The 26912-nt window shown below is 38.6% G+C and overlaps 1 protein-coding gene across 1 annotated transcript; it reads left to right on the top strand.

Annotated features, from left to right (window-relative positions):
- Positions 1–3452: 3452 nt before the first annotated feature.
- LOC146331037 (serine/threonine-protein kinase 35-like) lies at positions 3453–16400 on the top strand. Its single transcript, XM_084726315.1, has 3 exons — positions 3453–4101; positions 6546–7287; positions 15377–16400. The coding sequence occupies exons 1-2, from the start codon at positions 3606–3608 to the stop codon at positions 7262–7264; spliced, it is 1215 nt and encodes a 404-aa protein (XP_084582441.1). The 5' UTR covers positions 3453–3605; the 3' UTR covers positions 7265–7287; positions 15377–16400.
- The last annotated feature ends 10512 nt before the right edge of the window (positions 16401–26912 follow it).

Genomic DNA, 26912 nt, shown 5'->3' on the forward strand with positions numbered 1-26912 from the left:
CTAGAACAGCCATAAGTGGTCATTTTCACCTTTGACTTCTAAACTTTATTATCTCTCATGATAAATACCAAACAGTTATTGTTAGTTTATCTTTTTATGTCTATGTTTATCAATATGCGTGCAGTCATGTGCAGCAAACCATAAATTTTTCTGTAGGATAATAACTATCAGTGATCCAGTTCAAATTTTAGATTAATCTGAAATTACTCAGAGCGAGAAACAGTTAAAAGTATTTTATAAGAGTATAAACATGTTATTTTAACATAAATACTAACAAGCTTCCACCCAGAACCATCACAAAAATAATCATAGCCTGTGGGAGAAGGTTGGAAACAAGTACAAAAATAAAACCAAAAAAAAAAAAAAGAGAGTTCTTAACATTGCTATTTGTACTAAGTAAGTGTATTTTGTTTCAAAATTTGAGAGCTTTAACACAAAAATTCAGTGAGTTATAGGTGCTGAGACAAAAAGTGTTACACAAGTCCCTGGTCTCCCCTACTTTATTTTTAATTGAGTCTAATTAATTAATTATTTGTATTTTAATGTCAGGAAATTGCAAACTGGGACCACTTGTTACATTTTATTGACAGAGACAATGATAGTTGCTAGGCAACCAAGATGCATCTGTGCAAAAACAAAATAACAATGGCGATTTGCATGTGGTCAATTTGACGGCTTATGGCCAAAATAGGTACATAACGGTTATATTTTCTTTGCTTACTTTGTGTGATTTATGATTTTAAAAAGTTTTAAATTAAAATACAGACTATTAGGAAAAGTCAGTCACCAGCAGCATCACATTTTTTAATTCTACAAAGTAACAGCACATATAAATTTGACAGCTGTCAGAATGAGCATCTTGACTGTTCTAGTGTTAAGGCAGTTGCTTAAGGTATTTTCAGGTTAGCTCCTGTAAGATAAAATAAAACATTAAATATATATATGACACTTGGAGCTCTTATATGTCCTGATAAAATAAAGTGAACAGTGAAGTTCTGTCTCCCAAAATGTGTTGAGCCACTCCATTATAGTATATTCGTCATCAAATATTTTATTATTAGTTTACTTTTTTATAGTCAGCACACAGTCTTCACAGAGTGCATAAAGATTAGCAGGACTGAAATGATGAATATGTCTAAATAGAAAGAGTAAATCAAAGAGCAGATAAGTATTGATTGGATGGATGGGTTAGGGTTAGGGTTAGGGTTGCAGCATTAACAAAAATTCAGTCAGTAAACAGTTGTATAGAGTTACCAATTTAAATGAAAGTATATATATGGAACTTATATGTACATATGTATCCTAATAGGCAAAATAGTAAGACTCAGGGGTTATGGTGCTGAAAGTCGTTACAGGTTATAGATTAAAAATTAATTAAGTAATTTAAAAATTCCCTTTTTATATACGTACACAACATATATGTATGCATACAGGCACACAGCCATTGATACACAGGCAAACAAAACAAAACAAACACAAAAAACAAACAAACAAAGGGGGGTTACATTGCGTGCAAACTTGTGCATATACAATAGTGTAGTAGTGTAAGCTCTCAGCCCATGCCTCTTCCTCGGGAACTGAACTGACATTTTTACATATGTTATTATACACACACTAACATATTTACAATATTTTTTATTATTGTTCTTTTTATTTATTTATTTATTTTTCTCCATTTTATTCTCTGACCCCTGAAATGATCTCGCAAACCTCTTGGAGGTCCCGATCCTCAGGTTTAGAATCACTGATATTGCATAATGCAAGTATATAAACAATTTACAATAATCACAGTTTTTTTATCAACAAATAAAATTATATTTTTTAAACAAATAAAATTATAATTTATATGTGATTGAAGTAGTGATGAATGTGCCCTATAATATGTGTGACGTTATCTGTCCTCAACGACCTCTCCGGGCAGCGTGGTCCAACACGTGCCCACCCTCGCTTGGGGGGGAAGGACGCGCGCACGTGAACCACCATGCTGGAAAAGAACTGGCGGGCCGAAACCATCTGTGGGACACTGGCGGGGGGAGGACAGCTGTAAACAAAGCGCTAAGAAACGGTCGCAAATGGTGATTTCACCTCCTATGTCATCGTATGTCACATTTATCTTGTAAACCACTTTGACGGCTGCTTACATTTATTTCACGTCTGAACTGACATACAGTTCCATATGAGTCAAGTCGTGATTGACGTCGGGCGAAGATTAAGTAAAAAAAAAACCTTTTTGTTAGAGGAAAATAATGTTAAAGTTAAATTTAGTTGGTGGCGAAAAATGTTATATATCATCATATGTTCACTGACACGTATATACACAAGTGTTTTTATTCAAACGTGTGTTAGTACCCCGTGTTCTTTTCTCAGTGGTATATCTGAACTCGGCAACCCCGGTCCCGCGAGAGGCATCGAGCTCCCACTATGGAGACCAACGTAGACAGGAAGTATCGATATTTTTGGCAAATAAAAGCACTGCATTTGAATAATATGGATAAAAGAAATGTGTTGATGCCGATAAGACAGGAAAATTATATTTAATGTATTGCGCAAAAGAGAGCAGGATTAGTAAGATAATGAATATAATTTTAAGAATTAATATGGGTTCTTTCTTTGCGCTATTTATATTTGCACTATTTATATTTGCACAACTAGTTGATTAATCGATTAGTTGTCAGCTATTGTAATAATGGACAACTATTTTGATAACTGAGTAATCCTTTCTAGTCTTTTTTATTTTCTTTTTTCTTTCTTTTTTTTTTTTTTTTTTTTAGAAAAAATGTTGACTTTCTCTGATTTAAGCCTCTCACATGTGAATATTTTATGGTTTCCGGTGTAACATTTTTTAACAGACAGTAAATCACAGGTATAATAACAAACACATTTTCTTTTTTTATTCTTACTTCCTACTCATAATAGAATTGCACAGATATTACTAAAAGTTACTTTAGATAATGCAGTAAGACATTTTCACTCACGTTCATGTGTGCAAAACACAAGGTTATTTAAAATCTTTATCAATCACTCCTTATTGTATTTATTTTTATTTTTTTTTAAAGAGCCACAGTTACTGTCAAACTCACCTGACAACAATTGAAAGCAGAAAGAAAAATTTGGGAGACAGACAAAACAAAAAAGACAAATCATAAATATGTGAATATAAAAAGGGAAAAAAGTAATTAGCTTCAATAGATAATACTCAGGGATTCATCTTTTACATTTTTACGGATTGAAAGAGGTTTTTAAATGCTACAAATGCGACAAATGACTACAAGTGACTTAAAAACTATATTTGTGTGTATAAAATATACCCTTCAAACCCATCAAAATATTATTGCACAAAAGGTCTACCTGTTTATTTAGAAACGCATTCAACGTTACAGGTTTTTATTTTGAAGTTCCTGAACGGAAATACTTATATATACTGTAGTGGCTTCATTCATCTTTCCCTCCGCTGACCCTCCTCCCCTTTTTAACCTACATTGCAGAGCCAGTTTCGTTCCTGTTTTCTCCATTCAAATAAAGCAGAGCGTGGACGGTACTGATATTGACAACATGTGGACATTTTTCTCTGTAATGTTTGACCCGTGAAGGATTGTGGGGCACGGATGGATACTGTCGGTGGTGGTGACAACTGGCGGCGACGCACGAGGAGCGGCCGAGCGTGCTGCAGACAACAAACCGGAGCGCGAGCTGACGAGTCCAACGTGCTGCGGTGTCTGAGCGTGGGAAACACGGAAGAAGAGCATGACATGAAGGGGGACACCGGCCTCTTTAAGCAGGACAACCTGGAGCAGAGGGTCATGGCGCCCCGCTACAGCCTGCTGCGGGAGGTGGGAAGGGGTACGTACGGCGTGGTGTACGAAGCTGTGGCCCGGAGGTCCGGCGCGAAGGTGGCCGTGAAGAAATTGCGCTGCGACGCCCCGGAGAACGTGGAGCTCGCCCTGCAGGAATTCTGGGCGCTTGCGAGTCTTGAGAAACGGCACCAAAACGTGGTTCAGTTGGAGGAGTGTGTGCTGCAGAGAAACGGGATGGCCCAGAAGATGAGTCATGGCAACAAACGGTCTAAACAGTACCTGCGTCTGGTGGAGACTTCACTTAAAGGTGAGGCTCTTGAGCTACTTGAGCTGAGTCACTTTTACAAATTTAGAAATTTGATTGACGTAAGTGCTGCTTTTTGGTTTGGATTAACGCCGAATTGAAAATCAAACACTGACACTTAAGAAACTGGTATATATTGTAAAAATCAGTTAGGAGGGTCACCTGATATAGCTACTTCAATTTTAAATTGCTAGGTTTTTAAATGTAGTTTGGATTTGTTATCCAAAGCAGTCATAATTGCTTAGTTTTAAGTACTGGTTTATTGTGTATGGTGATGTTAGGGTCTGTTTCAGATGATCAGTGATGAGGATCAGTTAAAAGAGAGTATCTGTAAACAGTTACATCACACTCACACCGGTCATTGTTATCTAACCCAGAGGAGGGAGGATGTTGAATCGCTGCTTTTACCCTTTTGTTTTGTCATTCATCGTGTTGACATGTATCTGGATTACAGTGGCCTCAAAGGAAAAATGAATCCTTGTAAGGTTTAGTTTGCCGGACTGGCTTTGTCTTACGAAATTTCCTTGTAAGTAGAATTGTTGTTGTCGCCATGACACAGCCTGGCTGGGGGGATGGGTAGATTTTGTTCAGGAGCTCCTGAGGCTCAGACTCACTAAAATGGAGTCAGTCTGCTGTGTTGGCTGCAGTCACAGAGGTATTCTGCACATTCCTTTGGCAATCAGTGCACTTTTTGCCAAATGTACCACGTCAGCCTTTTGCCTTTTTTAAATAACTCCTGCCCTCGTGCTGTGCTGGTTTCTCCATGTTTATCGGTGCATGTTTTGTTGTCTTTGTGATTTATAGCCTGTAATTTTTGTCTGAAGTATCATTCCAAACCACCAATAAATGTCCAGTTGTGTCCAGTTATACCTCCTTCATAGTAGTGGTACTTGACGTGTTCAAAGCTGTTTGTTTGGTCCTATAAACATACAGTTAGTAGACAGTCTATGAATAATACAACAGCCCTCGATTGTTTGTCTTACAGTGAATCATTATTGATGCATTTCTACCTCAAACCTTAAGCCTGACACATTGTTCTTTCTGTTAATGTAAAATGCGTGCCAAAGCGTATTTGAGATACCCTGGACCGGTTCTACAAAGTCGCAGTTTGTTCAAATTCCAATAAATCTCACCCACAGTTCACCTTTTCAAGAAACAGCCTGATTAAGAAAGGCAGGACACATCCAGTGAGATCAGAGTCAGTCAGATACTTTGTGATTGCATTGAATAGAGCTGCAATGATTGATCAGCTATCAAATGAGTTGCCAACTATTTTGGTAATAGATGAATTGTTTTGAGTTGTTTATTTATTTATTTTTTTAATTAAAAAATGTCCAGATTCTCTGATTTCATCTTCCGAAATCTCTGGTTTCTTAAGTCCTCAGTAGACTGAATATCTTTGTGCTTTGGACAGAACAAGATATTTGAGGACATCATCAACTTGGGCTTTGGAAAACTGATAAGTTTTTCATTTTACAGCCCTAGTATTGAATGGTAACACTCAGGCCAATTCAGAAAAAAAGAAAATCAAATATTATCAATAGCTCTGTGAGATGTCCACATCATTCACACTTATTAAAGGGTAACTTTGATAGTTTTCAACCTGGACAGAACTTTGCATATTTTGATATTAATTTTCTTCACAGTCATTTTTGAAACTTTTCCAGTTTTGAGGGAGAAGGCTGCAGCTCTCAGAACCAAAACTAAGCCACGACATAATCCCTTCAGGCAACCACGGCCATGAAATACATCCACAAAAAAAAGCTTGTTTTACCACTAACAGGCTCACATGGTTATTCTAAGTTTCTGACAAGATTATGGAAAGGATCCCTGCAGAGATAGACCTGTTTAAAGCTACTACAAGGAGTTTTTAAACTGGTTATGAAACCGTCTCAATTTATTACTGATGCCTCTGTATGACCTGCATAAGTTAACAAGACCATTAGTGAGAAGATTGGTGATTTCTGCATAGTTCTATATATATAATATATAATTCTTAATGTCCGCTACTGGATCAGATTCTTATTGAAATCACATGAAATGAGCCTGTGTTTACAATTTTCCAGGCTGAGTCACAGTGAGTCATATGTTAGACAGTTGACAAGAAACAGGAAAGGATTTTTATTTAATTTATTTTTGATGTTACATTTTGTAGTTATTCTAATGGAAACAAACGCCTTTGTCCACAGTGGCCTCCAAAATCATGAAAGTTATTTGTGGTAGCTTTAAAGAGTGAGATATGTTTTGTTTAACTAGAAACTTACCAGACTCCCTTTGCAAAACTGTAAATTTAATATTGTTGTCTTCATTCAACTTGACAGAAATGTGTGTACATATGTATATGTCTGTATTTAGCAAAGTGTATTATTTTCTCTGCACATAGAACTACTTGCACAAGAATGCAGCATTGAATCACTGTGTCAATGACTGATGTGTGTCTGTTGCAGGCGAGAGAGTCCTCGGTCCTCCAGAGGAACCATGTTACCTCTGGTTCGTCATGGAGTTCTGCGAAGGTGGCGACCTCAACCAGTTCATCCTGTCCCGGCGGCCCGACTCGCGGACCAACAACAGCTTCATGCTCCAGCTGACCAGTGCCGTCGCATTTCTGCACGAAAACAACATCGTCCACAGAGACCTCAAACCTGACAACATCCTCATCTCTGAGAAGTCGGGGACTCCCGTTCTCAAAGTGGCCGACTTTGGCCTGAGCAAAGTGTGCGCAGGTTTGGGCAATGCCAGCGAGGGCAAAGAAGGTGAAGACAAGAACAAAAACGTCAACGTCAACAAGTTCTGGTTGTCGTCAGCGTGCGGCTCAGACTTCTACATGGCTCCCGAGGTGTGGGAGGGCCACTACACGGCCAAGGCTGACATATTCGCCCTGGGCATCATTATCTGGGCCATGCTGGAGAGAATTACTTTCATTGATGCTGAGTCCAAGCGGGAGCTGCTGGGTACGTACGTGAGACAAGGAACGGACATTGTGCCAGTGGGCGAGGCACTCCTAGAGAATCCAAAGATGGTACTGAACATCCCACAGAAACGCAGGTCGTGCATGTCTGACGGAGTGAGGAAGCTGCTGCAGGACATGCTCGCCGTCAACCCTCAGGACCGGCCCAGTGCTTTCGAGCTGCAGGCCAGAATGGACCAGGTTATGTGTGCTGCGTGACCCTCAACCAGACAGTTTTACAGGTACTTACGCCTTCATCTTCATGTAGTTTTTAGAGTTTATTAAATTTATTTATATCAGGGACCAGTTAAAAAATACATTAATCCAGGACTGCAACTAACTATTATTTTCATTGTTGATTATTTTTGTGATGAATTGATCAGTAAATCCTGTCACAATGTTGTTCCACATGTTTGGACCTATTTTGGAGTTCATGTAACAATTTTCAATTGTCATTTAATCTGTCAGTCATTTTCTCCACTAACTGATTAGTTGTTTGGTCCATAAAATGTCAGAAAATTCTGATCACTGTGCCTCAAGATGATGTCCTCAAATGATCCTATTTTGTCAACAACTCTAAGATATTCAGTTTACTGTCAGGAGTAAAGAAACCGGAAAATATTCACACGTTAAATGTGACAATTTGGATTTTTTTTTCTTAAAAATTACGGAAAACATTTAATTGATTATCATAATAGTTGGTGATCATTTGAATAATCAATTAATATGCAATTAATCACTGCAGCTACTGAAACTATATTGAAATGCAGGGTAAAAAATCCAAAGAATTTCAAATGGTGAAAAAAAAAGTTAATTTCCTACAGTTATAGGACAGCTGACATGCAAATTGCAACTTCTCAAAAAACTTATTTTGAGATGTGACATGTCTGGCTACAGGAAGTAATTCTTAGCCTGAAAAAAGGTGAAGTTAGCTTTAAATTCGGGCTGCAATGACTAATTGATTATTAAATTAATTGCCAGCTATTTTGATAATTGATAATTGGTTTGAGTAATTTTCTAAGAAAAAAGTTATTGCAATTGAGAACACAATCAACCCACTAATGCGGTGGTCCCCAACCTTTTTGTAACCGTGGACTGGTCAACGCTTGGCAAATTTACCGCGGAACGGAGGGGGGGGGGGTTGTTAGAACATAACAATAAAGAGAATAAAGTCTCTGGTAACATCCTCTCTGCCCATTAAATAAATAATAATTATAATAAAAATAACTCACATGGAAAAATAAATTAATGACAAGAACCAGCAATTCCACATTTCTTTCTCTATCTAAATATACCTACACACCACTTTTATTATTATTATTAAACACTCCATGAATGTTATTTTTCAACAGCTGAAATAAAGTTGCCAGTGTGAACCGTCAGATAAGGCTTCTGCATGCATGCTCGAGACTCACAAGCTCTCCTCCTCCCCTCTCCCTCACCTCCCTCTGTTGGCGACCACTGCCCTAGCGCTCTCTGATTGTGGTTGCTATGGTAACGTTTACATGCCTTCAAAATAAGATGCAGATACACCACAAAAACGAATATAAAGTGCATGAAAATTTTAACTCACCATAACGCTAAATCAATGGGAGCCCTGAGCTTGTTTTTCTGCAATTGTGTCTCAGTGTCTTCGGCTACCTCAGTGCGCCGACAGAGGCAACTGTGCTATCTTTTTAACAGCAGCCTCTCCTACAAGTTCACGGCAAATGTCTTTAGTGGAGGGCAAGATCAATTCTTCACCAACAGTGAATGGCTTTTTAGCCTTAGCAATACGATTAGCCACTAAGTATGATGCTCTGCAGTACATTCTCATTTACTGATGTGGTGGCCCTCAGTAATTTCTTCTGTCCTTCGTGTTCATGTTTTTTTCTTTCAAACTACTCCGGGGGCTTGTCTTTTAATCCAGGGTGCTTGGTCTCTAAGTGGCGAAGCAGTTTTGAAAGCTTCATTGCCTCATTAAAGAGCTGGTCGCCGCATATTATGCAGAGCGGGATTGGTGTGTGGGAATCACCTGTCGCGATAAATCCATATTTCAAGTAGGACTCCTGGTATTGTCTGTTAAAAGCTTTCTTTTTCTTGGAAGTCGTAGGCTGTTAAATTTTCGCGCTCAAGTGACCGAGATATAACCGAGAGAATCCGGTCATTTTTCAAAATAAAAGATTTTTCAAAATAAAAGATCGTTCAGACTCAGATAATAAATAAAACAGAAATAATTAATTATTTCTTGTGCGGCCCGGTACCAATTGATCCATGGACCGGTACCGGTCCGCGGCCCGGGGGTTGGGGACCACTGCACTAATGGATGAAAATAATCATTAAATGGTTAAATGTTCCCACTGTTCTGTAAAGAAGACAATACATTCAGGACGTGAGATGCGTCTTCTAGGAATTGTCCTTTGGTGTGTCTTTGCTGTTGGTTGAAGTTGTGTGTCATGGTGTTTCCTGCAGTTCTCTGGGACTAACTTGAGGATGATAACGGGCTTGGGTTCATATCAGGCTCTTTGTCCTGAGGTGTGTTCAGGCCTGTATTTGCAGTAAATGACACCAGCAGCGTGGTGCTGTTGTGACATGTTCTGTGGCGTTGTGTGCGTGTGTGTGCGTGTGTGCGTGTGTGTGTGTGTGTGAGTGTGAGTGAATGGTTAAGGGGAGGGTGGGGTTGCTGTTAGCGTCTTACTGAGGGCATGTACTCAGTAACTGCAGTGACTGTCCTCAGTGTGCTCTTGTACTGACTGACATCTTGCCTGGATAAGTGTGTGTTTTCGTTGCACTGGCTTTAACCAGGACACCACTTATGCAACCAAAGCTCTAGCCCCCCCCTCCTTCCCCTCTCCCTGGGGCCACAGATCCATCAGCACACAGACGGTTTTTAAAAGGCAGAGTGGACATGTCCTGACTCCTCCTGTTCTGATACTTCATGTTATTACATCTGATGGAACCACAGTCAGTGTGTTTTATTAGTGAAACACCAAACCTTTGGCTTTGTGTGCTCTTACATCATGTGCCTGGCTGTGGTGGGGGGATGGGGAGGAGCGCACATTATGTGAGCAGGGTGAGATGGGAGCCGCAAACATCCTCACTGACCTTCTTTCCTGACCTACCGCCTGCCTGTTGGTGTGTTAAGCCTGACCCCACCCCCACACCCCCTCATTCATCCTGTTCTCCATACCCCCAACACCCAACTAGATATTTGTCCTGTAAGTGTGTTACTGACCTCAGTGACCTTAAGCAGTCGCACAATCTTATGGTACACATTTGTTTGTATTGACTTATGAAAAAGTTTGTCAGCCAATCATAATTGGTTACATAGGCAGTGGTGTGTTTATGAACTTTACTGATATAAATGAATCTTAAGATTAAATTATACTTTCACAGTCCATGTGATGTAAATTTTGTCCTCGGAAGATGTAACTTGTAGGCAGATATCCGCTCACCTCAGTTTGTTATAACAAGGGTTGCAAATTATAAGTGCTTACTATGGCTTCACACTTAATGAAAATTTTATCAAATTGCATTATGGCTTTCTGAAAATTTCAAGTCGCTAGAGGTGCAATATTTGTTAAAAGCAAAATGTGTGTGAGAAAACTGTTATAGTAAAGTAATGAATGTGGTGGGGCCGAGATGCTCTGTTCTACACATCAGATTCTACAGACTTAATTAAACATTATTTTGCAGATTCCTGCACGAAAAAATCACACCACAGCGCAGTCATTTTAACACGTTTTTCAATCAAAATAAGAATAACAATATGAAAATTATCATTACATCTAATATTGCAATTGCAATATCAGTCAAAATAATCACAGTTAGATAATTTTCAAAATTGTTCAGCCCTAAAAGAACAGATCTTTTATCTGACTGTGGTGAAACCCCTGTGATTTACACCTCTCTTAATAATGCTAAGCTAAGATGTTAAACTACGACATTGGCAAACTCTGAAAGCTCTTAACATTTAGCAGACTTTTCAGTTTTAGTTCATGTGACCATCACTTTCACCAGTTGAAATGACAAACATCTAGAGCTGCAGTGAGCAGTAATTGATTACTTGTCAACTATTACATAATCACCAACTATTTGGACAATTGATGCATCCATTTGAGTATTTTTATTTCCTGCTTCTCTGTTTTTATCACCATTCTCTGACATTTTAGAAATCAAACAACTAATCAGTTAATCGAGAAAATAATCAAGAAATGAATCAACAATGAAAGTAATTGTTAGTTGCAGCCTTTAAAAACATCACTTGCAGCAGATAAATCAGTTTTAGCTTCATATTAATTCAGTGAGTAACATGGTAAATGACCCATGACTGAGTCACATGATGTCTGTTAAAGTAAAAAACACTCTGGAACACTTGAGACTGACAAATAGATTGTGTTCTTGCAGTTCAGGAAGACCAGCAGGATGGTGAAGGGTTTCTGCCCTCTGAGTCAACAAAAGATTACAGAGGTTTACAAATGGTTTTGTGTAACTGTAGTTCCTCACAAGTGTTAAAAGGTAAACCTAAGTAGATCTGAGGGATTCCAAAGGATCAAGCAGATTCAAGTCGCAAGATATGATTGGTCAGAGACCCAGTGTGTAGCCTGTCATGTATCCCGGTCAAGTCAGGGCAACAATTAATGACTATAATCACCTAGTCTGACACAGTGACCATTTAAACCAACAAAAATACTGTGAATTCAGCAATAATCTCATAGTTAGAGTCATTACTTTGTTGCACAGCCAGATCAATCCCGTTTGTCTGTTGAAGAGCAGTCGTACTGGAGTACAGAGTCAACGGCTGCATGTTCTTTGAAACGTGACACTGTGACAATCAGTTTTTGCAATGTCTCTAATTTTCAACAAACTGTGTAATACATAGCTGAAGTTTTGCCCACATCCTATAAGGCCACCAAACTAAACTCGCTTGCTTGTGCTGCGGCTCATAAACGTTGTCTTTAAGAGTTATTTTCTTGCAAGTACCCTATCTTTCTTTGACTCTCAACAGAGAAGAGAAGGAAGCGAGATGGCTCACTCTTTAGCTACATTCATTATCAGCTCCAGGAAAAACAGTGGGCCTCATGCACGAGCGCAAGTAGATTTGTTCTTAAGTGGCGTGTGTCCGAATGATTTAAGAGAACTTGTTGCATTCACCAGTTTTCTCGTATTTTGAATTTTCTTCCAGACATGAACGCAATTAACCAGACCCCAGACCTGTCGTAGAGTCATGTACTGTCAGTCTGCCGGTATCCAGACCAAACTTTTTCCACTAATGACTGTATATTTCATTAGTTTAAAGACATTTTGAGTTTGAAAAATATATTAAACCTCATAATTATGTTGATATTATATAGCCATTTATCTGATCATGCAGGTATATGGCTATGATGATAAACTTTCCCTCAGCCTCCTCCTCCTGCTGCAGTCATCAGTTGTTGTTTTTTTCTTTGAAGCCATTTTTATATAGAAAACTTTCCTCTTTATTTCAGTGACTGTTTCTGACATATGGGACAAGAAGCATAGCCTTGTATGGTGTTATTGAGGCATTGATTATGACAAAGTCTCATGCACATGCACAAATACACACAGGCGGCTCATTTATACAGTTATCAAGAGCATTTGTTGAATCTGACGTGTGTTCGTATGAAAAACGTTGGAGAAATTTCAGATAATATGAAAATGTTCCTGCATGAGGCTCATTGTGTTAATTTTTTGTTTTACTACTTGCCTGATTGGGCAGGTGAGTTGCTAGATTTAGCAGCCTGATGTGGCATTTTACTTGCCCAGGGCAAATTTTATTGTAGAGTGCTGTAAATCATTGTAGTTTTGAATCAGGAGCATCGGAATGTGTCAGCCAATTTTCCACACTGCATAAAATTGACACTCAGCACAGCCTTTAAAACATGTTGCCTCTGAGGGCTGCAGGATGAAGCTCTATAAATCCCTGCCTGAACCTCTTCAAATCAGTTATGTAACAGGGTACTGTATGATGGCACAAACTGTAACTGACAAGCCAAGCGGCTGCGCATCTCAAAACACACCAGTCCTCCTCACATGGAGCTGCAGGTCACATCTGACAAAGGGCTGTTTGTGCTGTGGGACCCAGCAGAGGCTCGGGCTCCTCGCTGCTGCACAATTGCTGATAATATTCCTCAGCACAGCGCTGCACACACTGCACTGCTATCAGCCATATTAGCTGAGCCGGAGTGCAGGACCTCCCAGGATATTTGTGTGTTTGCAGCCCTGGAGTCAGCTGGTCTGTCAGCGTGATTGACAGCAGGCCTGTGACCTCAGTAAAACCCTCCTGATGGTCTGTCCCACCACACCTCAGGCTCCAGTTACACCTGCTGAGTCAGCTCTATTCAGTGTGAATACAGTTTACACCACCCATAATATTCATTCACTGCAGACTTTTATTTTGTTGTCCCATCCTGTTGGATCTGTCTGTCTACACACAGCAGATGAGTGTGTGTGCATCAGGCAGGGCACTCTGCAGTGGGCAGAGTCAGTTTGCTGCAGCAGTGTGGCACTGCCGCACTGACTCAGCACATCTGTGTGTTCATAGGCTGCTGCTAATTTGACGTTGTCACTGCTGCACAGTCGGAATCAGCGTTTCTAATCAGGTTGGCAGGACGTCTCTACGCCCCACACACCTTGTTTCAGGCTGTGTGTGTATCAGCTGGCTGTTGGGTGAAATCCTCTGGGGGGATTCAGTGTCTCTTCAAGGAAAACACAGTTTGTTTATAACAGCTGGTGACAGATGTTCTGTGAGTAAATACAGATCTGTCAGGGGAGCAGCAGTGTTTTGAGCTTAAAGCTAGGGAAGGCTTATTTTTTATTTTGGCATATTTTATTTTTGGCATCTTTTGGCAAAAAAGAAGAAGAGAAATCAGCTGTAGAAGGAAAAGAGAACTAGACTTCTGCTCCTTCTCTTATTTGTGTTCAGGCTACAGAAAATCTAACCTGTGACGCTTGGTATGATAGTTGATTGTACTAAAACAAAGTATTTGGGAGACCCAACAAACTTTCTTTCTGCTACATTGATTACACATTGTCCACTTATCCTTAGTTTCTAGTTTTAATTGAGTTGTAAAGCCTTTGAAGAAGTACAGACATACGAGGTGAAACAGGGAATTTTCTGAACAACACCATATCCTCATCCCCTCCCCTACCATCACTCAGCTCAGGTCATGAAACACAAAGATGAAAAAGAAAGAGAGCAAATACATTTAAAATTAAAGCAACAAACAACCAAACAAACAAAAAAGTGAGAGGTCAGAGAAGGGAAGGGATATTAGGAGAAATTATTTATTTATTATTCAGTTGTTGTTCAGTCCTCTTCCTCACAATCCTTGTGAAAATGCTAAATTTGTCCTGAAGATGGAGGCCACAGGATCACTAAAAATCACTTTTATCCTCTGTGTAACAAGAATGTGCTCAGCACATTTCAGGACAATTCAACCTTTAGATTACAAAAGATGATATAGCTAATATAGCTATTATAACATTATAAATTATTTTCACAATGAATCTACTTTTAATTGATTGGTTGTTTTGGTCTGTAAAATGTCTGAAAATGGTGAAAAATGCTGATCACTGCTTTCCAAAACCTGAAAGCTTTTCTCAGATGTCTTGTTTTGTCCAAAACATCAAAATTTTTACTCTCATAGAGGACTAAAGAAACACACACACAAGAATCACATTTGAGAAGCTTAAATCAGAGACATTTTTTATTTAAAAAACCCAGACTCTACTGAATAGTAGATGATGTCATTAAATCACTCATTTTGTCCACGTTACACCGAAAGACATTCAGTCTAATATCATGTTAGACAGAGAAAGGCAGCAAATCTCTGCAATCAAGAAGCTAAAACAAACAGGAGCGTTTTAGAAAAATAAATCAATGATTAATCGATTATCAAAATGAGATTACCGTCCTCAAAGATGATTTGATATTTCTTGTGCACATGCAGGAATTTTTGGGTTGTTGCTGGTGCTCGAAGAAAGATCGTAGGTCACCAGAAACATGAGCCTGTGGGCCAGTGATGTCCATCTTGCCTGTAGAAGTCTTGGTGTGTCAAATGCTGCCCAGCATGTCCAGCTTAGTTCTAACTGAAGCTATTGAGAGATGACATTTAGGATGCAAATTTAGGAGGACATTTACATGCACACTGAAAACGGGTTACTCCGAAAAATCAGGTCACACAAGAAAACACATTTACATCCCCCATGCTGCTCCGCACCCACAAGCTGGTGTCTGTTATGTGTAGACAAACTGTAAAATGTCACTTTTGTGTGTGTTGCTGTTGATTTTTAACCCCTAAATGTTATTTTTCTGGCGTTTGTCTGCAGACTGGTGTTTCTACCTGGAGCTGCTCCATCAGCGAAGCTCTCCCTGTTGTAATCTGAAGACTGTGAAGATAACGGAGAAGTGAGGGAACACAGTTGCTCCTCAAGTTTGGATGCTGAAATGGATTTTTTTTTTTTTTAGTTTTCTTTGAACTTGTTTACAGTGAAGTCATCTGCCAACTCTTATAGAGAATGTTTGTCTTTACCTGGATATTCGAATAAAGCAAGAAACATTATGTCTGCTGCTTAGTGGGAAGCTTGTAGCCATGCCTCCGTCAAAGAATAGAGGTCTGGAGAAACCCCCATCAGAAAACACGAGATTGACTGTGCCATGTACACGAGGACAGGGCAGTGATTACTGACTCTACATTAAAACTAAGCTGCAGCATTAGTTTGTGTTGCTGATGCTCTCCATGTGTCTGATAATATTTTATGAAACACTGTGACATTAGATCCCCTGCTGCTTCATGTGGTGGAGTTTCTCCTAGTTTGCCTACAATTTCAGTGAAGTCTGCTCTTCTGTCAGTTGTTGTCCTTGACTGACAGTTAGGACTGTGTGTCACATGTTACCTGTCTTGTGTTTGTGTATTTCCTGTAGTTTTCCTGTTGTTACATCAGTCATCTAGTAAACATGATTGCCATGTGTTGCCCCAGTGAGATTTGACAGTTTGGTGTAATGACAGAAAACAGTGTCACCGCCCTTTTTCTGGTGTTGGGTTTAAATTTCTCCAGACATCTGTTGGTTTACACTGACGTACGCTACACAGGAGTCATGGTTAACTATTGGGAGGGGGGGTCATGTGTGTGAAATCCATTGTGATGGTGTAAGTCATTTTATATTGTATGGAAGTGTACTGCTGCCACTGCAGAAAAAGAAAAATGGATCTATGTCATGTTATAACGTGAAAGAAAACAAGATGTTTTTCACGTTATATCAAGATATCTTCATGTCATTACAGCATACAATATAACAAACTTTGTTATAACAATATACTATTTATCTCATAAAATAAAGTTTATTATAACATATGTCTTCATGTTATTACAAGATATTTTTATGTCATTACAACATACAATAAAATGAACTTTTTTATGATGATGTCCTATTTATCTTATAACATGAACAATGTCATGTTATAATGTGAAAAGTAGGTGTTTTTTGCACTATAACAATATATAACAAATATGTTATAACAGATATTTTCAGTTTAAGTTAAGTTATTTTTAACCAATATTTATGTTATGTGATAACAAAATAACTTAACATTTTAACAATTTTCATGTTATAACAAGATTTTTCTGCATTATAACAAGATATTTTCATCTTAACATATTTTCATTTCATGTTATAACAAGGTATTTTCATGTTGTAACAAGATATGAAAATAAAGTTATGACAACTTATACTGTAATAATGTGACCTTACAACAGAATAAGTTTCATGTTCTAAGGTGATGTGGTAAGATAAAAGGTTTACAACATGATAACTTAAATGGTTCTAACATGTTATAACCTGAATTGTTATAACTTGACATTTCAAAATGTTTCATGTCATTGTGTGACAACTTATGGTTATAAGTTATCACATAATGTGAAATGTTTTGTTATAACAATAAGTTGTCATGTTAAAACATCAAGTTTTAACAAAATAGCATATTGTCATAAAAAGAACAGTTTCTTTGTGTGTCAGTAGTGTGAGAATATCTTGTTAAGACAAACCTTTCATGTTATAACGTGACACTGATCCAATTTTCTTTTGCTGACATGGCAGGAATACACTGCCTGAATATTGTGATATTGATATCTATTGTTATCCAGTCAATTTTCTGGAAATTCAGTTGAGATCGTTTTGGCTGATCCAGTGAATTAAATCCTTGCAAAAATGCCAGAATCCTGTGAATTAGATTCTTGTGTTTTTGCAGTTTTCTGCCACAGTATTGCCTGTAATGTCCTGAAGCATCCAAAGCTTGTAAAGTCCAAGTTCGCCAGTATAAACAACAGAACAGAGCCTGTAATGGTTGTCAAATTTACTCTCACAGTAACAAACTGAATAATTTCCACTTTGGTTTTAGATTCAGAATCTTATAGTCACGTATGAAATTTATATGGAAACTCATTTCCGCCAAAAGGTCGATCAAAACCTGTCTCCTCTGCTCAGTGGCACCCTTTACTTTTTGTTAAAATACTGAACTCAGCCACCTTTCTGAGGTTCACATCAGTGAAATGTAGCAAAGTTTCTCTGAACATACAGTGGCTGAGCATTTGAGTTTTATTGACAGGTTTGATATAATTGTTGTTGCCATGAAATACAAAAGCTTAGATAGTAAAGCCCTGATCAAATATAAGTTTAGGAGCTGAATTTTGTGTTTTTTTAAATTGTTGGTTGTTTTCTTCCCCTTTTTGGTCATTAAGTTTATATTTGATTTGAAACAGAAATGTGAAAACATCTCGGTCATTGATACATTGTGGAAAATGAAACTGTTAAAAAAAAAAAAAAAAGTAAAAATATCTCAAAGTAGACACCCATGATAGAGTGAATGTTAGTTTTAATAAGCAGTATATCTGGAGACGTGGAAGCTTTTTGTGTTTTCTTGTTTCTTTTCATTATTCTTTCCAACTCCTTTGCCTTTGACTAGAACCCCAGTGCAGACAGCAGGCTAGTTGTTATTTTAAATGTGACTTCATGGTGACTTTGTACCTTTTTGATTTTCCAGTGTAATCTGATTCCTTATACCTCTGGTGCCTTGAAATTGCTAGTCAGGTAAAATTTGGCTCAAGTTTGGCTGCTACATTTTTCTTTGACTTGGCACTCCAGATCCATCGTACAGGTTTGATTTTGTTTGTTCAGTATTTAGAGCGTGATAGATTAATTGATTTGCCCCTGGAAAAAAAAATGGTTTTCCCAAAATCTCCATGTGATAATTTGGAATTAGATATGAATCTGTGTTTTTTTTTCTTTCATTTTTTTTTATTGTGGACAATTTATTTGTTGAGTAATAGAATGATTTTTAAAGGGAACGCAGTTATTTCAAGGTTTAGGGTGCGTTATAGGTTCTGAACTGTGATGAACAGGGTTTGTTTTGTTATTGCTGAAATAATCACTCTTGATGTAAAAATCAGGCCTTTGTGAGGTTTAATTGTGGAAAATGACGAGTTAAAGGCATTTTGGAACATTTGTACAGCTGAATACTCTTAACTCTGTTAATGTTTTGCCCTGAAACCAAAGGTCAGAATGCATTAAGTTTCCTGAAGTCTGTCTTTTGTCGAACTGAACTGGGACCCTGCGTGGTTTAAGAGAATCCTGTTTCTTTTTTTTTAAATTGTACTACCTCATGTTTCTGCACATGTTCACCTTTTCTTTGCTGAGCCATTGTTTCATTTTCCCGACAAACACATTCCTCAGTTTGAGATAAATCCTGGTAGATTTCAAAGCAACGCGCCCTCCCAGGGTGTGTTGGTTTTCCTCGGATTGTAAATGCATCCAATGGGTTTGGAATAAGTGACGCAGCTTTCTCTGTTTTCACTGATGCATTGTGGGAAATGGGTTTACAGTGATGCAGATGTTTACACACCTTTAGCTCAACACAGGCCATGATGTTCTTTGGTTTATTGTTTTGACCTTCTGTGAAAGACGTACCTCAGTTCTTCACCTTTTGTTTCACTAATGTCTGAATATTTGCTTGTGTGGGGTAGAAAAGATAATCTTGAACTGGAGATAAGCTAACAGTAGATATGATCAGCTCATACGCAGTATTTTTATTCTTTAGATTATTCTGATTTCTGAGGAATTGCTTTTATTTTACTTTAATTTAGAGGAATGTACTTAAAAATCATGAGATTTGAAGCAAACCTGAAAAACTGCTCTCCTTCCATGTACTGTAGCTGCCTCCTGTGGTGTTGGAATAATGTACCTGTAGATGTGTGCAGGGACACCGTCTGTGTTTGACAATGACTAATATGTAGTTTTACATGCAACACTCTTCTCTATGCAAGTCTGCCTCCCTGGATTGACCGTGGAACAGTCTGGGCCTGGCTGCTTTTTGTTTCAGTCCTCTGCTTCTCATCCTGACAGGAACTGTATGATACTTGACCCTTTATTTCAACACTTACAGTCCTTGGTTGTTCACGTTACTAAAGCCATTTGCTTGAATGAAAAATGTTTTTTTTAATGCTGACTTTGTACATATCAGGGCTCTGTTTCAATAAAGGTTGGAAATACCTCTAATCTCTGTGAATGTTTAACCTTTCTATGATGGCGATTGCAGTTTGTGTGTGCGTGGGAGGGAATTTAATAGGGTGCGTGTTGTTTCCATGACAGTCAGCTGGGTGTGCCTGCTGGGCCAAGCCCTGTGCCCACAGGATCTGGGCAAATGGCAATAACTGACAAGAAGCTAGTGATTCTTCACACCTGGCATGTTTACTGACACTCATTTATTACAACTTGACTAACTGCCCTAAAGTAGAGCCAAAATTTACAATCCGCATGTCTGTAGGCGATTGCCAACATTCTCTTTCAACTGATTTCATAAGCCTCAAATTTTATAAGACCATAAAGTACTACTTCTCCCTACGTCATTTTATTTATTGCGTCTTTGTACAAACTCTAATTCCCAAAAATGGAAGGTTGAGTGAAATGTAAATAAAACAGAATACAATGTTTTGCACCGATTTCTCTTTTTTACCTTTAATCGATGGGACAGCTAAAGATATGACAGGAAATGGGGAGAGAAAGTGGGAGAATGATTCACAACAAAGGGCCACAGGCGGAGTCCAACCCACGGCCGCTGTAGAGGACTCACACTCACTCTACCCAAGCGCCTGATTTCCAATTTTTGCCAATTCTGATTTTCAATCTTTCTAAGAACTATAATTAACAGCACTCACAAACTTTTTTGCAACTTTTCGTGTAAATTTCATAATAAAACACTGACTATTAAATAACATACATTTTCAGAACAGAAAGGAAAGTTAAATTTGAATGTTTGAGAAGACGCGTCAACACAGGCTGTTTATTCTTCAGCCTGAACGGGAGGTAAGGTGAGATTTTAACTGTCAGTCTGTGAACAGAAAGAGTGCTGCTGGCTAACATAAGCCTGAAGAGCTAGCAGGTTTATTGGAGATAAGAGAGAAAAACATTTCTTAGTCTCTTTGTATGTTGCTGTCAGCACTTTTGTAGCTTCTAACTGAATCTTTATGTTTTGAAATACAGCTTCTCTCCTCTGTCACAATTTCTACTTTCAGGTATCTGCTTTATTTTACCGTTCCATATTCGCTTTCCGCTGTGCCGGAGTCATGTAAAGTTACAGCTCATGAAATCTCTGAATGAAAACATTTACAGTTTGTCCTGCTACTTCATAATAAAAACGTTTAAATAACGCAACAACACAGGAGTTTTATTGTACAGAATTTAAAGAAACTGTTTATCCCAGAGACATATGAACGAATCCGGCGAAGTACTGGAAGTTAACAAGCCGCCATTGCCGCAATGGTGTCTCCTTACATTTTGAGCGTGAATTAATGTGAGCCATCATAAGAAGCCTACAGTGTTCTACTTTTACACTTGCTTTTCATGTAATTTTACTTTTGAAAACAATATCTAGGAAGTCAGGAAAAACCTGTTCTTCAAGAGTCATGTCATTTCAACTTTGGACAAATATAAAATACACAAACCTTAACTTCATGAAGAGTGCTGCTGTCTGAGACCAGACATAGAAGAGCACAGTGTGTTATAAAGGATCCAAAATACTAACACACAGAAACTTTGTTCCTGATAATCTTGAATACCCGATGAAAAATGTGAATTCATACATATATATGTATATATGTATACATATATATATATGTATATATATATATATATATATATATATATATATATATATATATATATATATATATATACACATATATATACATATATGTGTGTATGGCAGAGGTGGACCGTGTTTTCTTTTTTCCATTATCCATCTCTGGCTGTTGTCACAACCAATGTTTAACTACTGTGTAAAATTTTAAGAGAATTAATATCACCATTCTAAAAGGAATCCTCCTGAGTAACAGAAGGCACCTGTTAAACTTTGTCAATCCAATTATCCATCTGTCACTGTTAGCAGCAGCAGGCACAGTGTCTATAAGGGAACTCCAGATCTGCAAGATATCATAAGAGTGAACGTTTTGACAAAACCATGAAGAATCTCATGAGAGTCTCGCAAATATGGGGTTCCCCTCTAGACCCAACCAGCAGACACTGAGAGTGATGGACACGACATGCCATTGCAGCAATGGCGGCACTGCAAGATGGCGGATCACACAAAGCGGATGATGGATTCATCTATATGAACAGTTTATCCACCGCTTTACAGCCTCCTTGAGCTTATATTCAGGTAAAAGACACACCTTCAAGTGGACAGCCCTGTAATGGAAATGCGAACCCCTGCCACGCTGGGCTGATGTGCCGAGTCAAACTGAGTCATGTCAGGACAGCTCTGTGTATGGCAAAGGGCCATCTGTCTTCTCTTTATCCTGTTCTTGGAATCTATTACCGACTTCAGCTTCATGCCAGCTTGTGTCTGAGTGTGTGTGGCTGTGACCAGTGACATTCTTTATGTGACGCTGACCAGCCAGTCACTGGTCTGGGCTGGTCATGCTGAAAACCAGCCGGTTTTGGTCTCTGGCCAGTCAATCGTGCATCCTTAATTTGCAAATACTCTACAACTTTTTTCAGTTAAATACAGGACAAAGACAAGATCTTTAATGTTCAAATTGGTCAATGTCAGTCGGCCTTAAAATCCACTGAAGCTGTTTTTACGAAGATTCTGGCCTTTATCAATGTTTTCTGATGCCAGATTTTACCCATCTACAATCTATGATATCATTTAAAGATTATGAGAATCCAGAAAAATCTCTGCACAAAGGGGGCAAGGCTGAAATTGTCACTGCATCTACAAATGCAAGTTAAGAGAAAGACATATATCAACAACATCCAGAAACACTGCAGACTTCTCTGGACCTGAGCTCATCTGAGATGGACTGACGCAAAGTGGAAAACTGTGCTGTGGTCTGACCAGTCCACATTTCACATTGTTTTCACAAATCATGGACGTCGTGTCCTCCAGGCTAAAGAGGAAAAGGACCATCCAGATTGTTCACCAGCTCTAACTTCAAAAGACAGCAGCTGTGATGGTATGGGGGTGTGTTAGTGCCCATGGCATCATGGGTAACTGTCACATTTGTGAAGGCCCCATTAATGCTTAAAGGTACATACAGGTTGTGGAGCATCATATGCTGCCATCCAGATGATGTCTTTTTTCAGAGACGTCCCTGCTTATTTCAGCAGGACAATGCAAAGACACATTGTGCTCATGTTCCTACAGCGTGTCTTCGTAGTAAAAGAGTTCAGGTTCTGGACTGACCTGCCTGCAGTCCAGATCTGTCTCCTATTGAAAATGTGTGCTGCATTATGAAGCACAAAATACAACAACAGAGACCCCGGACTGTTGAGCAGCTGAAGTCATATATCAAGTAAGAATTTCACTTTAAAACTTCAACAATTAGTGTCCTCAGTTCACAAACACTTATTGCGTGTTAAAAGAATCTATCACAGTGGTAAACACGCTCCTGTCACAACTTTTTTGTTAGGAAAAAAAAAACAATAACATACTGGATTCAACTGCATGCATGATGAAACGTTTTTGAAAATCATATTGGTTTTTTTTTCACATTTTACACAATGTCCCAACTTTTGTGGAATTGGGGTTGTAGTTTTCTTGTCGTTTTGGGTGTAAGGTGAAGCTTGTATTTGTAGTGGTGGAGGTCTAAGACAGGGCAGCAGTGCAGACACTAGTGTCAGTGTCTGATGCAGCACTGTGAACATGCTTTTGATACCTTCTGATGTACTTTTTCTGTCACGTATTCCTGCATGACAAGCAGCACTCAGAGGACTCACGTGATGTGAGCTCTCACGTTGACAGAGGAGGGCAGACAGCTCACAGGTGTGCACAGATGATGTGAATCTACCCTGACACAAGATCATGTTTTTCAGGTGAGTGCACTCTCATCTCATTACACATCACCACACCTGACTTATAAAGTACAACACAGTTGATCAAAGCTGTCCTGAGTGTTTATCATGTTAAAGATGTGATTTAAAGGGACAGTTCACTCCAAAATCTAAAATATATACTTTTCCCCAGGTTTGAGGAGCTGTTTTTCCATAGTTCTGGTGTGAGTTACAGAGTTTTGGAGATATCAGCTGTAGAGATGTCTGCCTTCTCTTCAGTATAATGGGACTAAATGGCACTCAGCTTGTGGTGCCCAAGGAGTCAAAAAAAATAAATTTGAAAAATTCAAAACCAGTGTCTCTTTCCAAAATTCATGACCCGACTCACTGCTCAAGATGATCGACAGATTTTATTCAGCATCCTCATGTAGGAACTACTTTGTATCTAGTTAAGAGAAAGTAGTTCCGCTAGATTCTACTGTAGTAAGATGGATAAAGATTAATAAATAGCACTACAGGCCAAGAGAAAAATATGTATTTTTTAACTATCCCTTTAAACACTGAAAAAAAGTATTACTACTACTATTACTATTCCTTATTAATGATTTCTTATGACTCATAAACAGACACATACTCATTCAGCGAATATTCAGCATTACTTTTACCACTGACTAATGTCAAAACAAGCAAACAAAAATATTCTGGCAGAAAAGAGACATTTCAAAGAGGTGACAGTGGCTGGAGAGCAACTTATTTATCTCTGATGACACATCATGGTCATTTTATGATTTATTACAGTAAATATACTGCAGATTTTTCCTGTAATGTTAACTTTTGTTTAAAAGTTGCTCTCTTCAAAGGTGGGTGAGCAATGTGTTATACACAAATAATAACCTTCATTAGGTACACCTTGCTAACACCAGGTTTGACCCCCTTTTGCCTTCAGACCTGCCTTAATTCTTGGTGGCATAGATTCAACAAGGTTCTGGAAACATTCCTCAGAGGTTTTGGTCCATATTAACATGATATCATCACACAGTTGCTGCAGATTTGTCGGCTGCACATCCATGATGTGAATCTCCTGTTCCATCACATCACAAAGGTTCTCTGTTGGATTGAGATCTGGTGACTGTGGAGGCCACTGGAGTACAGTGAACTCACTGTCATGTTCAAGAAACCAGTTTGAGATGATCTGAGCTTTGTGACATGTTGTGTTTTCCTGCTGGAAGTATCCATCAGAAGATGGATACACTGTGGTTATAAAGAGATGGACATGGTCAGCAACAATACTCAGGTAGACTGTGGTGTTTAAATGATGCTCAGTTGGTACTAAGGGGCCCAAAGTGTGTCAAGAAAATATCCCCCACACCATCACACCAGCAGCAGCAGCCTGAACTGTTGATACAAGGCAGGATGGATCCATGCTTTCATGTTGTTTACTCCAAATTCTGACCCTACCATCTGAATGTTGCAGCAGAAATCAAGACTCATCAGACCAGGCAACGTTTTTCAATCTTCTGTTGTCCAATGTTGGTGAGCCCGTGTGAATCGTAGCCTCAGTTTCCTGTTCTTAGCTGACAGGAGTGACACCCGGTGTGGTCTTCTGCCGCTGTAGTCCATCTGCTTCAAGGTTCAGAGATGGTCTTCTGCACACCTTGGTTGTAACCAGTGGTTATTTGAGTTTCTGTTGCCTTTCTACCATCTTGAACCAGTCTGGCCGTTCTCCTCCTCTGACCTCTGGCATCAACAAGGCATTTTCAGAGAACTGCTGATCACTGGATATTTCCTCTTTTTCAGATCATTCTCTGTAAACTCTAGAGATGGTTGTGTGTAAAAATCCCAGTAGATCAGCAGTTTCTGAAATACTCAGACCAGCCTGTCTGACTCCAACAACCATGCCACGTTCAAAGTCACTTGAATGGTGATTTAAGTTTCTTCCTCATTCTGATGATCAGCTTGAACTTCAGCAGGTCGTCTTGACCATGTCTACATGACTAAATGCATTGAGTTGCTGCCATGTGATTGGTTGATTAGATATTTGCATTAACAAGCAACTGAATAAGTGTACCTAATGGAAGTGGCCGGTGAGTGTATACAGAATATTATCAGAAAACACAGTAAGATGACATTTGTGTCCAGTTTTTGGAGATATCAGCCGTAGAAATGTCTGCCTTCTATCTGGTTTTGAATTTTTCAAATGTATTTTTTAGTACTTTGAGCACCACAAGCTGAGTGCCATTTAGTCCCATTATATTGGAGAGAAAAAACCATGACAAGTTAACAAAGTTCCTATAATATTTACTATCTTCTTGTAATGACATATATAGTATATTATTGGTGTGTTAGAGTTGATGTTGTGCAGTTTTTCATGCCTCCTGTTCTCTGCAGCTTGAGCGTGAGCTCTGACTGCTCTCTCAACACAATCTGGAGCTGACAGGCTGTGATCTGTGTAATTAAGCACCAACAATAGAGCTCTCATCCCCCCTCAGACTTTCCCAGCCCTGAAAGGATGCACAGGAATGTCAAACAATGTCAGGCAGTAGGCGTGCAAAAGCAGGAGGTTGTTCTGTTTGTGACTCTGCAGTGTAGATGCCATGTTACTCATGCAGCACTGCATGCGTCCCTCTGGGCTCTAACACCAGGAAGAAACAAGTATACCAACTTCCCCTCCAGCTGTCCTGGAAAACTGTCCCCCCCACCACCTCAGTGGAACTAAAACTAAACTTAAAAACTAAAACTAGGTGTGGAAAAACAAATTTTAAATGAAAACGAACTGAGATTATAGTGTGCCCTTGCAAAAATAACTCAAATAAAATACAAAATGCACAGGAAATGTCTTAAGATTTAGTCATTGTCAGTTTGGTCAAACAAACACCCCCCATATTATTTAAAAAAAAAAATAATAATAATAGTAACACTAATAACTAATACTGAAACTAACAAAAACTAAACCAACCCTGGAAACTAACTGAAAATAAACATTATAATAGTTAATAGTATAATAAGCTATATCATATATATAATATGAAACAGATAAAATAAATAGCCATATAATAGTTAATAATAATATAATAATAATAACTGTAAAAAAAATGATAATTTGCTCTTAGAAATCTATGAGAGCATTGGTTCCTAAACTGGGGTCTTGGCCCCTCCAGGGGGACGGCAAAAGTCACAGGGGATCCTCAAGGCTTTGTCACAATTGGACATGTACATGTTAACTAAAATCACACCTAAAAAGAAATGTGTATACAAAACTACATACAAAGATGTATTTTCTGTTCTCACGCAAAACTACTGTAGTCGGCCCCAACTCTGTGACCACTCAAGATCTGTGAGAATGAAAAATGATTATTCATTTGATTAGGATGAGTGAGTATAAGCTGCTCTGTTGCATTGTTAAAAGAAACAATGTTAAGATTACTTTCTGTCATAGAATCTACCAAAACTACTTTCTTTCTACTAGAGAGAAAGTAGTTCCTTCATGAAACTCCTCACAAAAATGTCTGTGGATTATCTCGAGCAACCCGGTCCTGAGTT

Source organism: Lutjanus erythropterus, chromosome 2 (genome assembly GCF_056507025.1).
Source record: "Lutjanus erythropterus isolate fLutEry1 chromosome 2, fLutEry1.hap2, whole genome shotgun sequence".
In the NCBI taxonomy this organism is placed as follows: Eukaryota; Metazoa; Chordata; class Actinopteri; order Lutjaniformes; family Lutjanidae; genus Lutjanus; species Lutjanus erythropterus.